Below are 17,062 nucleotides of genomic sequence, written 5' to 3'. Positions count from 1 at the left end.
TATATATATTTAATAAATGTGATAGTGCCCTCAAGAAAAAGAGAGACTCTAAGACAGCGAAGCCATCTCGGCGATATCAAACGATATAAAGTACATTGTGAGGAAAATATTTCCAATTCCAATCCAGAAATAAAATGAAATAGTATTTCTCAAAAATAGAATATCACGTCATAACATTGAACGTGTAAGAATTCGTTATTGCGATGATCGTTGCCTAACGCCTTTTTCGAACTTGCGAAACATCTTGCCCTGCAAATATGAATCTCGAAGTAGAGTTGATCGCAGGAGTCATCAAAGGCGGTCCACCTCCAGCTCATTTGCCGGCGCCAAGGCTCATCAAGATATTTATCGCTGGTGAGAGGGATGGTAAGTTGAATAAATCTCTGTGAATCTCGAGAAGATTAAGCAATTGATCCCCTTAAGAAGAGAAAGAGAGGGACATCCAATTTTCTAAAAAATATTAAAAATTTTTATAATATTTTATAATCTTACAATATATTTATTTTTGTCGCAATTAAATTTTTATAGATAAACTTTTTTTTATAATTTAATGAACAATTATGTACATAGAAAAAAAGAAGTAATTGTCGTAACTAAAACTGTACGTGGTAACTAAATGACAGGTGTAAAATGTGGATAAAATATAAATAATGTCTTAGTTAATGTCTTAGCTGTGATATCTATATTATAGTAGTAAACCTTTTCGCTGTAGTTTATAAATTTATAGTTACAGCAGCAAATATATTATAACAAACCAGAGATTAGCTGCGGCAGAGAACATTTTTTTCTGTGTATTATTATATTTGTAAATAATAATATTTAATGTATATCATTACATAAGATAAGAAGAGATTATATCAAGTTACGAGAGATCATATTTTATTTATCAAAATTGTTACTTTTCTACTGAATGTATTTTATAAATAATCTGCATTTTTTAAAATAAAAAATTATAAAATTCTTTACGTTAATTAAAAAATGTATTTCGCACTTATTATTTTCGCACTTAAAAAAAAGACAATTCATAATTATGTCCTTAATTTGAAACAAAATTTGTTGTTGACGTGTTGTGAAGTGGGACAAAGAGTTAAAATTTGGAACTGTTGTTCATATTAATATAGCTTTAATAGACGTGCGTTTTGCTAAATATTTACTCGCGACGGGCTTGATAGAATCTGGAACAAAATTAAAAGTCAATCAACGACTCTCAATAATCCAAACAATAAATTAATTATAGTCAAGAAGTTTTGAAACGTTGTATTTTAAATATTATGTTGACAGTTTGTAATTAAATTCATAATTAAAAACTTATGATAATTTACGCTATCTTTATTCCAGGGATTGAAAAGTTATTTTTTAAAAATAATAAGTTATTTACTCGTTACTGAATAAAAAAAGTATATGATAAAAGTAACTGTAAAATTCGTTATCGTTATAGTTATCAAAGAAAAAAAGCAAATAAGTTATCATGATATAAAAATGATGTCAAAATGACTCCAAAATGATTGTTAAAAAGTCATTTTTCAATCATTTCCGATTCATTTCCGATTCATTTTTTCACGTTATCGTGACTTGTTATTCTGCTTGGGAAGTAACGCAGTTATCAGTAAAGTATCAAAAAAACTTGTAACTGTCATTACAATGAGAAGTTACTTCCATTCCCTAGTTTATTCCTATGCAATCCTCCTTGACTATAATTAATTTATTATCTAGGAAATAGCATATATTTTTGTTATATTCGATGTATTAAGCAAAATCTAATCTCGATAATGTCACGTGCATGTGAGGCAACATGTAGGCGTAGAGAGATCACGCAGAGATAGATAGAGACAGAGAGTTTCTATTAACGTGAAATTGAATTTACATTCGGCAATTTTCCGGCTAGACTTCCCAGAGGAGCGCAAACAGTTGTTGGAGATGGTCGGTCCGGAGTTGCAATCAATTTACGATGATATGGGAATCGAGGTCAGTGCAGAGCAATTTCAATTACTTTGATGTTCAATCCGCTCGCCAAAATTCGCGAAAGTGTATGTCCTGTACAGGTACTCCTGGTGGATATGCAATATGGAACTGGCGATGATCCGGACGTCAATCCGTATCTGGCGGAATATTTCCTAGAGGAGATAAGTGCGTCCCATCGTCATTCCAGAGGATGTTTTCTCCTGGTAAGGAATGTACAGCGTTGTCTCGCAAATATTGATCGGCATCACATTTTTCTTTCATTGCTACGTAGAATTAAGTAATTGTACGGTTTGGTACGTATAGCTTAATAGTTAATACCGTAAAGCCCTCTAACGAGAGTAAGTATTCAACGATTGTCACGAATATATCGTCATATCACGTGATTTATTTTACGCGTATTTTACTCTCGCCATTCTCGTCGCATCGTCATCGCTCTTTACTTTGTCTCCTTCTACACACAGAAAAATATCATTCTGTTGCTAAGATAATTAATTATCTTCTTTTTAAAAACAATAATTTACTTTCTTTTCTTTATGTAACAGTTATCTTTAACAAAGAATATTTTCAATTAAAGTATATCTACTTATTAATAAGGTACAAATGCTCATTATTATATTAGGTATGGGAAAAAGTTTGTGGCGTTTTTTTAATGCCCATCTAACGGGAAAAACGCCACGAACTTTTTCCCACACCTAATATATCTAAAACGAGAATTTATTTTCTTTTGAAGAATATTATAAAATTGATCGAAGAACTGACTTTATATAATAAGTAACTCAAATTTGTTTTAATTTAATAATCTTGATTGAACTTATTAGAATTAGTATTAAAATTACTAGAATTCAGAATATAGTTTAAATAAATTTAATGCTTGTGATGAACTTATGATAAATTTGCGGATATATGAACTTTTGAAATATTTGGAACAAGTAATTATTACTTACGTACAGTGTGTATTTTTCTGTGTGTATGTACACACACACACACACACACACACACACACACACTTCCATATATACTGTTTGAGATGCAGAGGAATGACTCGTTTCTCATTTGTTATCCTTTTCAGCTGTTAACGGGAACAAATTACACCGTAGGGTGGGTGCCAACGGAATTGAAAGAAGCTACCTACCGAACGCTTCTCGCGCACTGCGCCCTTCTTAAAGATCATTACGAGCACAATGGACACTCTTATGCTTTGAATGCAAATAGGTAACGCCGATGTCTAGAATTTCTCCTAATTTTCTCCTTTCCTCATCCCCTATTCGTTTTTTTTTTTTTTTTGGAATCATCATAAGTTACATGTAAACAGCGTGCAAACTGCTCAACGGGAATGGCAAAAGGATCGAGAGCCAAAGTTGCGCCAGGCATTAAAAACTGCTGTGGAACGGGCGATTGTAGAGCATCCGGAGAACCAGGACTTGAAATACATTTTAAAGAGCACGGCGGAACGACAACTGGAACACGGCCTAAGTAAGTAGCAAAGTTTTGCCGATACATATGATCTATCACCTGAACCGCTGGTATTCTCTGACATATCATTCCCTGTATGAACACATCATGTTATTACAAGATCGTAAATAAATAACCGAATACGTCGATCGCCACTCTGCTGCTGTCAATATTTGATCAGCTCTCGTGCGATGGCACGTCGATATACGTATTTCACGATGAAAATTGTGGACTTATCGGAGCTTTCTCTTCCAAAAATAGGAGAACCTGACCTTCTAGGTCAAGTATCGTCGTGTACCGTTTAAATTATTCTCCGTGAACGTACAACGACTATTCGCGAAGGAAAGTCACATACTCACTGCGTTTCATATTATATATTATAAGAGGCTTTTACATAGAGGCTGGAAATTGAACCACTTTGTACCACGTTTCGTGCGCTAATTCATTTTCCAGCCTGAAAATTTAATTGGTGCTCGAGTTATTTTTAGTCGCTCCCGCTGACTAGGATTTATCATAAATTTATAAATGCACGCGCGCGCATATCGCATATAGTAATTAAAATTTTGGAATGAAAAACATTATTTGTCTTTAAATTTTCTCAGATGTAATAAAAGCGTTTTAAAACAAGCTTCAAAGATCTTTTCATGCTATGCACACGTAAGTGCAGCGAGATATATGTAAGGAGCAATAATAATTCATCCGATGGTATATCATTGGAATCGTTCTTATCAGATCTAGATCAGCAGAGCTTGGGGATAATGGCTGTGATTCGCGAATGGACGAGTGACGATGCGCCAAGGTGTACGGCTGCCGCCGAAGGGCTCAAGAATCGCATCCAGACTACCTTGCCCCAGGAAAACGTCCTGCGTTTTGACGTGGAGTACCGTAACGGCGGTATCGATTCCGACTGCGAAGCTCACGATGAATATCTTGCGAAATTTCGAGAACTGATATTGGATAGGCTTCAGCAGTTGGTGAACGCGTCTGTTGAAGCTGATCCGGAAATTAAAAGTCGCAAGAAAATGGTTCAGGAGGTCTACGCTGAGAGCATGGCGCATTTTGCTCTTCTTCGAGAATTGCCGTTGGCCGACGAGGGCAACGAAGCCGTGGAGCGAGTTAAACGACTTATCCTTGCAGGTATTCTTTTTCACAGGATATAACAGCGTAAACATATGTTATACAATTAAGATCGTATATAAATTTATCAAAGATAGTAACATGTTTCAATTGTAAATATTGCTTATATTGAAGCAATCGTTCTTGACAATCACATGTAAATTTTAAGACAATGACTGCATTCAGCAGCTTTACAATTGTTGTAAAATTTTTGTAATATATTGGTGTTGCCCTTATTTTCTTGATTTAAATGTAAACCAATCATATTAAAGAATTATATAATAATTATATAATAATTATAAAGCTACTTTTTGTCTGCTGAACGCCAATATAATTTAACTATAGTATAAGTATAATTGAAATATAACATAACTAATCTCCAGGCAAGGAGCATAAGCACGGACCGATTCTAATCTATGGGCCCAAATCCTCTGGGAAATCCTCTATCCTTGCACGCGTCTATCAGGGTTCACCTGACTGGCTTTCGACGTCGACGCTTCGCGTCGTCCGACTATGTACTTCGACACCTCGATCCGCCTACAGCTTGGAACTCCTCCGCATTCTCTGCCAGCATGTTGGCTTTCTTTGCGGAGATAACGATGGTAATTTACCGCGCGACGCTTCCTTCGACCCACTCTACCTCAACAATTGGTTCAGTCTCATCATACGCCGCTTAGAGGAACATCCCCTTCCGGACCAATTAATTATTCTCCTCGACGATCTTCATCGCTTTCATCCGCTCGAATGCGATATCGTCGCTGCCTTGTCCTGGTTACCGCTCACTCTTCCTCCGGGTGTTCACTTTGTTGTCACTTCCGCGCTTCCGCCCGAGGGAATGCGCCTCACGCCGCTTCAAAAGGATCGTCTACGTAGCCCTGATATTCTCGTCGATCTATCCGGGCATGTATGCACGACACTAAGCATCGACGCGGTTCTCCAACGCTTAGAGGATCTCATTGGACTCGATGCAGCTAATCGGATTGTCTCGATTCTCGCTTGCACCGAGTATGGCTTGTCGGAGACAGAAATATTGGAATTAATTATGCCTACTGGAGGAGAAGGACCTTTGCTCTTAGAGGAGAGTCAATTTAATTTTGCAACCTGGTGCTTGATCAGGAGGACATTCGCACCGTGGCTGAAAGTAAGAATATAATAGATTCAACATATAAATAGCTTGTTTAAAGACGATTTTTCACAGTCATAAACTGTATTATTAAATTTTTATTTTACTAAATATTATTTTAGGTACGAGTGATGAGCGGTCGATTAATGTTTTCCTGGCGTAGCCAATGTCGTGAAGCCGCTCTCAGAAAGTATCTCTCCAATCAAGACGTTTCTCGCGGTTATCACGCGGAGTTGGCCAGTCTTTTCTTTTCCGAGGAAGCCGATGATAATTCCGACAAATCGCTGGAGAATCCATCTTCTTCGCCACCTATCAAGGAAACACCGTTTCAAAGTGCGCCGCAAACGCAAATTGTCACATACACACTTCGACATGTTGAAGAAGCATGGCTACATCTTCTGCGAGCTTCTGACGTCGACAAATTGAAGAAACTCGCCGTTTGCGCATTCGATTTTCTTCTTGCGAGTGCTCAGATGATCTCCGTGAGCTATCTACGATGTGTCCTCGAACATGCCAGACGATATCTCCTTGAACGCGATTTGGAACTCGTATATTACGCGGTGAGAAAATCCAGCGATGTTCTTACCAGAGATCCACTTCAGCTTGCTGCGCAGCTTATCTGTTGGTTAAGGCCGGTTGCCGAGGACGGAGGTGACCTCGTGAGTTCTTTTTATTTTTTATTCTAACAAGAACTTGTATTACTATTAACTTGTAAATAAAAAAAAACTTATTCATCTCTTCATCAGGTCAGCAGAATGGTTATGGCGGCAATGGCTTGGTGCGACGGTTACACCGCGCCTTTACTCGTGCCCTTGAACGGATGGCTACAACCGCCTCTGCCACTGCAGATCCGAGCGATTACTTGTCCTCAGGGAGTTAAGTTAATCGAAGCGGCACCATCTGGTCAACACGTAGTCGTTGTACCACCGCAGGGAGATGCTCAATTATGGCATGTGATGTCCGGTCAGCTTGTTCATACATTCAAAGGTAACGAGAAAAATATAATTTAGTGCGAATTGACACAGAATATTGGCAATATCATTTTTTCTCTATCGCAAGTTTTTCAAATATGTTTATATTAATTATGAATGAATCTTTTTTTGCATACCAGGACACTCCAGTCCAATTTCATGTTTAGCCGTTACCCATCAATCACAGTATCTGCTAACCGGTTCCGAAGACACTTCTATTATCGTTTGGGACATGAAAGATCTTGTAATGAAACGCCGGATCTGCGAGCATATCGCACCAGTTCTCACTTTAACTCCGGCACTCAACAATTCGGTTATCGTGAGCGGTGGCGAGGATTCCAGAATTATTGCTACGAGCTTGCTCACTGGCGAAGTCCTGATGAAGGTTGATCATCACCGAGGTCCTGTCACCACTATTCGAGTGGATTCCGCTGGAGAAGTTTTGGTTTCTGGTTCAGTCGATGGAACTGTGTGTCTTTGGTCTTTGGAAAGCTTTAGTCTTCTCAACAGTATTACTCTTCCTTCTCCAGTGATCATGCTAGACGTGTCTGCAGATTCAGTTTTTCTTCTAGCCGCTTGCGAAGATCAGAAGCTCTATCTAAGATCCTTGGCAACCGGCACGGAAATCCATACACTTAGAGGACATCAAGGACCAGTTAAGAGTCTCTGTCTAGCAAAAGATTGTAGAAGGGCTATCGCTGGCGGTGTCGAAGGCAGAGTATCCGTATTTGATATGCATAGTGGAAAGTTGATCAGAACTTTGCCTGCTAATCCATCAGCAACAGTTACTTCGGTCAAGGTAATTAAATACAAAATATCATAGTTCTTATTATTTTTCTCATTTATTTTAATTGAATACGTTCTCACATGTCTGTTTAAATCATACTATATTTCCACTTTTATCTTTTGCAGGTAACTGAGAAAGATGATTTTCTAATAACTGGTGGAGGAGGTCGCGTGACTTACTGGAGCTTTCGTGGTGAAGAACCACCACCAAAACCACAAAAACCTGGAAAACAGGATACCTTGCAACCCCATACTGCACCGATATCTTGCTTGGACATCTCCAGGGATGGCGCTATGGCGGTTACTGGTGGTGTCGATTCTTTAGTCAATTTATGGCAGCTCAATACTCACGAATTATTATCCACTCTAGAAGGACATATCGCTAGCATTACTTGTATCGCATTTTCCGCATCAGAACTCTTTGTCGCATCTGGTACAGACTTAGAAAATTATTTTTCTTTACCAATTAATACCTTTTTGCTATTAACGTATCTGAATCAAGTGGAGACATAAAAATATGCGTAAATTCTTTAGGATCCGAAGATAAGACGGTACGTGTGTGGGGTTTAACTCTAGGACTTGTCGTGGCTACGTTCAGACATCAGGCACCAGTAACTGCTGTTACTGCTATGCTAGATGGAAGAAGAGTGGTCAGTTCAGACCGTGCTGGCTCTATTAGAGTCTGGGCAGCAGATACCGGTACATTGATTCAATCTGTTTGCGGACCTGGAAGATGTTTCGCTGTTGCGTCCGATATGAGGTAAGAGAACTAGATTTATATATAAATTTCTCTATGCAAAATATTCTTTATCCTTTTCTTCTACTCATACTCCTTGTATTTCTATCTTTAAACTTTGACCGCTATTTTAAGACCCATTAGATTAACATCTCTCAGCTGGACCATTTCATCATTCCAGATACGCAGTTTGCGGATCTGGTGACAATCAGGTGCGCATAATCAGTCTGGGTGCCGGTCCCGAGGAGAAGCATCAGGTATCGCATTCACAGGATATCACATGTCTGGTAGCAACGCCAGATTCTCAGTATCTGATTACTGGTTCCCGCGATATGAGTCTGAAAGTGTGGCAATTGGCCGGCGGTAAACTCTCTCAGGTGTTGGTCGGTCATACTGATCATGTGACTTGCGTAGCAGTCGCGGTGCTCGACAAATCTATAGTGGTATCCGGCTCCAGGGACGCTAATTTAATCGTCTGGGATATTAACACTGGTGCCGATTTGCATACTCTCGTGGGTCATTTGGGTTACGTGATCTGCGTGCGTCTCTCCGGCGACGGTACTTTGGCCGTTTCTGGAAGCGAAGACAAGAGCCTCATCGTTTGGGATACTAAAAAGGGCACTCCTCTCAGTTCCATTATGCTACACGTACCGGTTTTAGGAGTCGAAATGTCTACCGATTGCTCCAGGATGGCAGTACATTTACTGGAGCATAAATGCATGCCTATTTTATGTCTGCATAATACTCCCGCGCAATACGTGAAATTGCCGCCGTACGTGGCCCCGCGGGACTTGAGACCACCAGGACCAAAACGACCCGCCAAAAGATTACTGAAGAAAGAGGTGTCTTTAGATACTTACACTTGGCAGCGAAAGTACGGACATCTTACGTCAGGTTATCATTTTTATATATTTCTAATATCATTTAGAGATTGTCATCGATGCTTTAAGCATATTCAAAGCAAAAATAAGAATTTAGTTTGATCTTCTTTGCATTTATCTTCATAGGTATTATAGTTTCAAGTATCGAGGAACGATTGAAACGTCGCTTTAGCGTGAGCGCATCGATGGAAGAAATCAGTCAAGCAGGTTTAGCCGGTTCTCAATCTGGCCTAGGTCCTGAACAAGCTGCTTTAGCACAATCTCAACATTTTGATCAACTAGAGGCACTTTGGAACAAACAGTCACCGCCGCCAAGACCACGTGGCCTAGTACGGACATTAACGAAACAAAGTTCGCTTCAAGCTAGCCGAATATCCGACTCTGAAGAAGAAGAAGGTAAACTTATTATCTAATTTATTTAAGCAAACACTTATCTTTTTTATGATAAGGCGTATAAAGATAATGTTGTTATATATAGTGAGATATTTATCATTGCAGATATGCCGGATTAAATGACAAAATATTTTCTATCGACAACCTTTGGTTGATTGTCGAATATATTTAAGTTACAAAATGTCCTTCCGTGTCATTCGATGCAATAAATAAAGATATACCAGAGGTAATAGACTAGAAAAAAAATGTACAATTTGTTCTATTATTTTTGCATTCCAATTTACCTCTATTTTATTTTATTATCTGCCCATTATATTAATTCAATATTTTATACAATATTAACATCAGTTATAAATTATATCATACATAAATATTATTTATTGATTCGCTTCTTGACTATGTGCAGTTTGGTAATATTTTGCGATAATTCTCCATGCTTTCGGTGCCATAAAATCTTTAGGAGGATCTTCATCATTTTTTGCCAAATCTAATGTAAAAAGAAACACAAAAAATAAAAATATCTTTATAAATCTTGTGGAGATATACATGCGTATATAGCCACAAATGAAAATAATATAAAATTATATAAATTAATAAATAAAAAAAATTATGGTAGAATAAAAACTTACTGCGCATTTTGGTACCGGAAATAAAAATGAAGTCTTGCTGTCGTTCAGTTTCGAAGAAAGACATTTTTTTCGTTTTGGTGTCGTAAGCAATTACTCTAAAAGGAATAATTTTGAGATTTTGTAAACCTGGCGCCATTGAAAGAATGCGTGCACCATGAGTGGCATCGTAAAGATTGCCGTCTGGTGTGATGGATTTATCAGGATGAGGAATACCAGCAGGATCTCGTCCGACAATGTAGAAATTTGCTCCTGCGATCATACGAGCTTTGGCATGCCATTGCACCTAAAAAATGTAAATCATGATAAAGTGGCTAAACATTTTTTTTAAATTGACATTAACAATCTTTACATATTTCACATTATATTGTACGTTATATATTGTTACGTTAGAAAGAAATTTACTGACCTCTGTAGGACCGGCATAACACATAGGACTAGGAAAGATAGCGAGAATAGTATCCTTTTGCAAGACGTTTTCCTCGAGGATAACCTGGTGTTGCCGTATCCTGATTGGTAGAGGAACATCATCATCTTTAGTCCACCCGCCCAAAGGATGAAGAAGAAGAACTGGTTTCTTGAAGCCGTATTCTTCGAGACGTCGCCTAGTATCCTGAAATACAAGGAGATGCAATAGAAATAACGAATGCGTATTGCCGTTTCCCTAACAGCACAGACCTTCACGGGACGTCCTGAGGATGTCCATATGTCCTTTGAACATCCTAAGAATGTTCCAGGATGTATCTTGGATAAAGTGTGCTATTATGGTTATAAAGTTTTGTTATTTCATGAAGTAAGTATCAACCTGCATAAGCAACGCGTGTCCATTGTGTATTGGATTTCGTAATTGGAAAGCAAAAACCGCATCGGCGCCAATCTCTCGACACTTAGTCCTGATCTCGTTAGGCGTCAGCCTATAATGATCCAGCCCGTCATTCCATCTAATTCTTTCGAGCACTTCCAAATCCCCGCCGACCAACCAGTCACCAGAGTCTTGGATTAATCTGACATAAGGGTGCCTGCGATTATTTGTGCCGAATTGACGGCAACAACGTTCTTCCTTGCGGTGGAAGTAAAATTCCGGATTGCGTAAGACGGCAAGATCCTTGTCCTGATATCTAAGTATGAGCGCGATCGCATCGAAACAGCGCTCTTTGTCGGAAGTACTCACGGCAAGAACGATAGGAATCGATTGGTTGATCGAAATGCCGTTTTCATACAGACAGTTAAAATGTTGTACCTATTAAAAATAACAATGTTTTTGCATTTGATACATGGATACATTAAACTTAAACTTACTTGAAGATATTCGTTTTCCCTCATAAATCCTTTCAAAGGCGCCGCCCATCCTTCAGCGAGAACTTGTAACCATTGCACATCTAATTTTCCGATTTCCACAATTGGAAGAGTCTTAATTTCCTTCCGGATATCATCCAATCTATCCTCTTCCACGAATAATTCTAGACAGGATTGCTTAAGTTCGCATATCTTTGGTATAATTTGTTTGCTTTGGAGAAAATTGATGACGATATCGGTGGATTGTTGAACGGTCGTGTTCTCCGTGTTGACGGTGAGATCAGGTTCGATAGGTACATCATAATTTTGATCGATACCGGTGAAACCCTTAATGATACCCTGACGTGCTTTCTTGTAAAGGCCTTTGACATCACGGGCCTCGCAGATCTGGAGGGATGCGTCGATGAATATCTCGAAGAAAGGCAGATTGGCGTTCTCGTGAATTTTGCGTGCCATTTCTCGATCCTCCGCGAACGGCGAGACGAAGCTGCAGAGGGCAATGATTCCGGAGTCTGCGAAGAGCCTCGCGACTTCAGCAACGCGACGAACATTCTCCTCGCGATCCTCTTTGCTGAAGCCGAGATTACAATTCAAACCGGTGCGCAAGTTGTCACCATCCAAACTGTACGCGGGAATTCCCTGCTCCATAAATAACATCGAATAAAATACCGTGAAAGTGGATCAACAAGTTATGAGCGATTACGCTGTACCTGAGAAACGAGATATTCCTCAAGTTGAAAAGAGATGGAAGTCTTTCCGGCACCAGAAAGTCCCGTCATCCAAATTGTACATCCACGAAATCCTCGAACGGAGCCGATCGCTTGTCCCCGTTTCGTTCTAGACACATGATGTGCTTGAGACAACACGTTGGTAGCTATCGCTTGCGCCTGCGATGAGAAATATATTTTCTATCAGTGTTCTCATTAACGTTACACTCCACAGACTTTTTTCTATATTAATTTTATTATATCTCACTTCTTTCGGACAATTCGAAATCTCTAGTATCCGTCGTTCAAAGATTCCCATTTTTCTAAAAACTCTTTTTATTTCTGTGTTTATTTAATATTTAATAATACGCGCTTAATAATTACGTAATAATTTGTAATGATTATTTTTAATTTATTATTTTTATATAATTGTCATTAATTATTAGGATTATTGGGAGACACAATATATATCTGAATCCTACGACAGACGATAGAAAACTGAAAACTGTTCTCGGTGTATGAAATGTAAGATGCTGTTAAAAGTGAAAGTTTGAAGAAAGTCACTTTCATCGATATTCTAGTCAACAAGTCCAGGAACACTTTTAAAAGGTTGCTGTCGTGCAAAGGCACATAACTGCATTATATTCTACATATATTAAATTTATTAAATAATATAATTTTTGTATTTCAAACTAATCTAACTCAAGTTTATCTTATCTTATCAAAAATAAATTAAATAGAGTTATCGTTTTTTTATAATGAAAAAATTCATACGTTACTGTAATAACATGTGCATGTGAAGAAATGTAATTCATAATATAATTGTTTACAGCATTGTTTACAATAAAAAAATAAATTTAAAAAATGAAATATATAAATTTTTTTATAAAAGATTTCTGACAGCTGATAAGATTCATATTTAAAATACAAAAATTTTAATCATTTCTCATTTATTGGGGCAATATTGCACTTGCAATAACATTGCAGAGATTTTGCAGCAATATTGCTGCAAATTTTGTGTATTGTATCTAGTGATTATTTTTTTGTAATGTACTTTAAAAAATTAATCTCTCAGCAAACGAGAATGGATTAAAATGGATTGAAATTTTTTCGAATGTGTATTTTAAATAGCGAATACTTTTTTTGGGATTTAATTAGATTCAATTGGATTCAATTAGATTCAATTGGATGCAATTGGATTGAAAAACTGCATTTCCTATTCAAACTTTTGAATTGAACAGTATTCACAATGCACAGAAAAAGCTAATATTATTTTTAGATTGAAAGGCATAGAGATATTCCTATAAATGAATAAAAGTGTATTCAGAATTGAAAAGCTTTCATTTTAATATTCGTGAATCAATATTTCTGAAAATCTGAATCCATTTCAATTCATTTCAATTCATTCTTATTTACTAGGCTGGCATTCGAACAGTTATTCATGGAATTTAACAGATATTCTGACGAAAATGAAAAATTGGATCAAGCGTATTATTTACGAATCGTATTGAATCAATCAATAATTAATGATCAATCAAATTAATATTATTTTGATTTTCTTTTTCTGTTTGGGAATAATATTATAAGGGAGGGTCAGGGCCCCTCATAAAATTACATATTTAATAGAAATATATGTGAAATATATGTATTATTTAAAAATATAATAATCTCAGCATTTGGAATTATCAATTTTTTCCTTTTATTTTTTGAAAATTTTTGTTTATTACAATATGATAAACTCGTAAACTTCAAGTCTCGAACTTCATTACCGATGACTCGAATTATCTCTCGAGTAAGGTTTCATTCTTCGCTAAAGAAGTGATTTTAATTTTCTTGTACTATTTTCTTCAACAGACATGCCGGCAATTCGTAGGCATTCATAGGTTCTGATCATTTAGTGCCTAAAAGATATGTGTTGACGAAAACTGCATATAATTAAGCGTCGTAACGCTTAATTATTCGAGGTATTTTATTAATTACGCATAATTAGTCACAGAACGTATGTTTTTATCTTGTCAATAATCGCGGAGTTTTTGTGCGCGAAACTGCCGAATGTTATGTGCTCCACCGAGCATGTGCTCGCTTTATTTTGAAATAAATTACGATCATATTACAGAATGGAGAAACTCTGTCCAGTGTGTGAAAAGAATGGTATTAGGAAAAAGATCAAGGCATTTCAGATTAATCTGGAAGAAGCAGTGTGGTCCTGTGAGGCGGAAGAAGTAAACAATTTCTTCTGTTCCTTTTCTGTTTATTTCCTTAAAACCTAGAATATTTTCCAGTAAAAAACGCAGATGACATAATATAACATAGTGATTACAGTCTTGTTGTTCTTGTTTGTTAATGTTAAGCAAAGAATGCATTCTGAGTAATGCATGAAACGCATTATGCATCATTTGTTTCTTATTGTCATTTAATAATAAAGAAAGATAAAATGACATTATGTACTTCACGCGTACATTCGGAACGCATCCAAAGATGAGATGATCCTTGTGTTGTACCATGTCTCTTGCTGGAAAATACCACTAACCTATGTGTTCTTCACTAATGTGTTCTTTGCTTCCTGTTTCTTGCTTTTTGTCTTTTACTTTTTCCCTCTTTGTGATCATTTTATCATGTTTCTTGTCTCTTCTAATATTCATCAAATTTTATATCAGACGACAAAAAGTGAAGAAACAGGATAAGAAGTAAAAAGTAAGAAACAGGAAGCAAAAAATATAACTGTAGAGCTTGTATAGGCTTTACATCTATGCCCACAATTTTGTTTTGTATTTTAGTGCAGCTGGCCGATTGGTTACGAGGAATTGACATTCTTCCCTAGAGCAGCTTCCTTCTACAACTGGGAAGAACCAAGTTTTGCTAAAGAGGACATTCCTGTACCAATGGAATTTACGCTTTATACACCACCTGTAACTCCCGGAAGCGAACTTACCAAAGAATTGACCGAGATAACAAGTGCTGAATATTCATCATGTCCTACAATGGAAGATAAAATTGAAACAGTGCCTGAATGTGAATTCATTACCTCAACAAAGGAATCTACTGATTTTAATAAATCATCACTATTTGAACCATTTGAATTAGCAGATGTTAACTCTAAAGAAAGCAAAAATATGAGTAAACAGATTGTAGATGTTAGGACACTGCCCAAGATCGTTAACATCAAAAAGACTAATATTAATCTTAAGATTTTTTCTAATATTGATAACAATTGTGATAATAGAAAACTGCAGGAACGTAATTATTCGTTCATGAATACAAATGTAGTGGATACTTTCAAGAATCTCGATATATCTAATAAGTGTACAGAGTTTGGTTTAAGTCAGCAGTACAATACCACAAACGAACAGAATGAAAATAAATTGCAATTGGAGGCAACAGTGAATGAGGTAAAAACAGATATTGGCACAGAGACATTATCAAAAGCTAAGAACACGTTAATCGACCTAGATACTACAATTAATTTAGATACAACAAATCAGTCTACAGAAAGTATTTCGAACAACGATATAGACACACTATTGGAAGATATTCTTAACAATGAAAACAATTTACCTATAGCTTTAAATGATGATTGGTTAAATATGTTGGTGAGCTGATGACAGTAACTTACATTTATTATTATTATTTAATAGTTTGTATTGAACAAAGACTGAAAGCTGTGGCGAAGGAGATCAGATTGTAAGTTATAACTGATTTTTATGAAATGTGATAATAGAATGACATTTAATCGTAATGAAGTTATTGTAAGAAATTATCGTAAGAAATAATAAACAATCATAAAAGAAATTAAAAATGACATTTTGTTTTATTATTACATTTACTCATCATCCTTTTAACAATGTAGTAATTAATCTGCTTATATGATAGAAGAAATTATGAACATTTACGGAAGTTATTTGACCTTTGGTAAATGAAAGAAAACCAGTCAAATGGTGAATAAAATTTTAGAATTTAAAAAACTCGAATCTTTAATTATAAAAAATGATTGCATATATTCACTTTACTAAGGTCCATTTTTACCAATGTAGATTAACTTTAATCTTGGTTCAAATTTACTCTTTATCTTTTTCTAATTTTTAAAATTTGAAAAAAGAAACAAGTTAAAACAAGATTAACGTTAATTTTCATAAAAATGAAAAAAACGATTTCTACTAGTAGTCGTTTTATTTTAAGCAATTAAGTATCCTAATCTGAAAACATTTTATTTATAATAAACTTAAAATTTATTATTTCCTCTCTTAAATCTTATCTCTTAGGCCCGATTGTTCCATCTTAATCGCTTTCAAAACTGTGAGGTAAATCTGGTAATTCGCGCATATGATTGGATAATCTTGTTATTTACCTAACAGGTAAAATTTATCAAAAGGTGGAACTTTTTTTCTTATCTCTTTAATCTTCTGTCTTTGAACTTGGCAGTTAATTCGGTCATATTAAAGCTGCATTTTCATACTGACACTCGATTCGAGTGTCATAACAGATCATGTGATCAAAATTGACGAATACCAAGCATCAATTTTAATCTTTATTAGCAGCCAATCGCATATCAATTGGCAGCGTGTTTTGTTTTGTGCTGCTCTATCCGCCATTTTTCCTGTAAAGTTTATGGGTTTACCGGCCTTTACCTTTTTACCGCGTTTTATCTACTGTAATTTCGTCGATAATAACACATGTCCTATTTATTTTTACGTACTTGTTCGGAAAATTGTTTATGCAATCTTCTAAAACAACATTCTTATTAAACTAATCGAATAAGGATCTTGGGTACTTATTCAGGATGGATTTCCTTGAATATCCGGACATCTTCGCCGAGGTTAAGGGTGCAATGGTAAGAACTCTGCTTTCAAAACAGTTAAACATTATCATATAATTGATTCTTCATGAGTTAAACACTTTTCACTTATCTGTTTTGAGCTCAACATAATGGCGATCTATTTCCTAATTACATGAAATTTGGCAATATTTAATCAGTTCTGTTTTTAGTCTTTACTAAAGATACACAAATAATTGATT

General features: G+C 36.2%; 4 protein-coding genes across 4 annotated transcripts in view; 3 read left to right on the top strand and 1 right to left on the bottom strand.

Annotated features, from left to right (window-relative positions):
• The first annotated feature begins 56 nt into the window (after positions 1-56).
• Positions 57-9,562, top strand: LOC108690489 (NACHT domain- and WD repeat-containing protein 1). Its single transcript, XM_018197798.1, has 15 exons — positions 57-366; positions 1,886-1,965; positions 2,043-2,165; positions 3,032-3,174; positions 3,275-3,435; positions 4,147-4,551; positions 4,914-5,671; positions 5,776-6,312; positions 6,400-6,640; positions 6,765-7,423; positions 7,537-7,843; positions 7,945-8,170; positions 8,328-9,040; positions 9,154-9,423; positions 9,526-9,562. Exons 1-15 carry the CDS (start codon positions 258-260, stop codon positions 9,537-9,539), a joined length of 4,746 nt encoding a protein of 1,581 aa, XP_018053287.1. The 5' UTR covers positions 57-257; the 3' UTR covers positions 9,540-9,562.
• Positions 9,563-9,691: 129 nt separating this feature from the next.
• On the bottom strand, positions 9,692-12,368 carry LOC108689283 (bifunctional 3'-phosphoadenosine 5'-phosphosulfate synthase-like). Its single transcript, XM_018196008.1, has 7 exons — positions 12,318-12,368; positions 12,053-12,229; positions 11,346-11,981; positions 10,852-11,286; positions 10,456-10,659; positions 10,050-10,332; positions 9,692-9,907 (listed from the first exon to the last, which is right to left on the bottom strand). The coding sequence occupies exons 1-7, from the start codon at positions 12,366-12,368 to the stop codon at positions 9,798-9,800; spliced, it is 1,896 nt and encodes a 631-aa protein (XP_018051497.1). The 3' UTR covers positions 9,692-9,797.
• Positions 12,369-13,921: 1,553 nt separating this feature from the next.
• Positions 13,922-15,648, top strand: LOC108688546. Its single transcript, XM_018194852.1, has 3 exons — positions 13,922-14,013; positions 14,166-14,271; positions 14,827-15,648. Exons 2-3 carry the CDS (start codon positions 14,167-14,169, stop codon positions 15,646-15,648), a joined length of 927 nt encoding a protein of 308 aa, XP_018050341.1. The 5' UTR covers positions 13,922-14,013; position 14,166.
• Positions 15,649-16,656: 1,008 nt separating this feature from the next.
• Positions 16,657-17,062, top strand: part of LOC108688723 (FACT complex subunit Ssrp1) — a 3,514-nt gene continuing 3,108 nt past the window's right edge. Inside the window, exon 1 of the mRNA XM_018195085.1 lies at positions 16,657-16,877. Coding sequence (XP_018050574.1) covers positions 16,827-16,877 — 51 coding nt within the window. The 5' untranslated portion in view covers positions 16,657-16,826. The remainder of the gene's footprint in view (positions 16,878-17,062) is intronic.

The sequence above is a fragment of the Atta colombica genome, unplaced genomic scaffold (assembly GCF_001594045.1).
Source record: "Atta colombica isolate Treedump-2 unplaced genomic scaffold, Acol1.0 scaffold105, whole genome shotgun sequence".
Lineage (NCBI taxonomy): Eukaryota > Metazoa > Arthropoda > Insecta > Hymenoptera > Formicidae > Atta > Atta colombica.
Note: the sequence above shows the minus strand (reverse complement) of the source record. Positions and strands in the feature narration are given on the sequence as shown.

What these genes read in the sequence shown, in the direction of transcription:
- LOC108690489 (XM_018197798.1), top strand. Translation starts at nt 258, where the DNA reads ATGAATCTCGAAGTAGAGTTGATCGCAGGAGTCATCAAAGGCGGTCCA. An exon ending in ACGATGATATGGGAATCGAG is followed by an intron (nt 1,966 to 2,042) that starts GTCAGTGCAGAG and finishes TGTCCTGTACAG; the next exon opens with GTACTCCTGGTGGATATGCA. An exon ending in CCAGAGGATGTTTTCTCCTG is followed by an intron (nt 2,166 to 3,031) that starts GTAAGGAATGTA and finishes TATCCTTTTCAG; the next exon opens with CTGTTAACGGGAACAAATTA.
- LOC108688546 (XM_018194852.1), top strand. Translation starts at nt 14,167, where the DNA reads ATGGAGAAACTCTGTCCAGTGTGTGAAAAGAATGGTATTAGGAAAAAG. An exon ending in GGTCCTGTGAGGCGGAAGAA is followed by an intron (nt 14,272 to 14,826) that starts GTAAACAATTTC and finishes TTTGTATTTTAG; the next exon opens with TGCAGCTGGCCGATTGGTTA.
- LOC108689283 (XM_018196008.1), bottom strand. Translation starts at nt 12,368, where the DNA reads ATGGGAATCTTTGAACGACGGATACTAGAGATTTCGAATTGTCCGAAA. An exon ending in AGGAATATCTCGTTTCTCAG is followed by an intron (nt 11,982 to 12,052) that starts GTACAGCGTAAT and finishes TTTATGGAGCAG; the next exon opens with GGAATTCCCGCGTACAGTTT. An exon ending in GGGAAAACGAATATCTTCAA is followed by an intron (nt 11,287 to 11,345) that starts GTAAGTTTAAGT and finishes TATTTTTAATAG; the next exon opens with GTACAACATTTTAACTGTCT.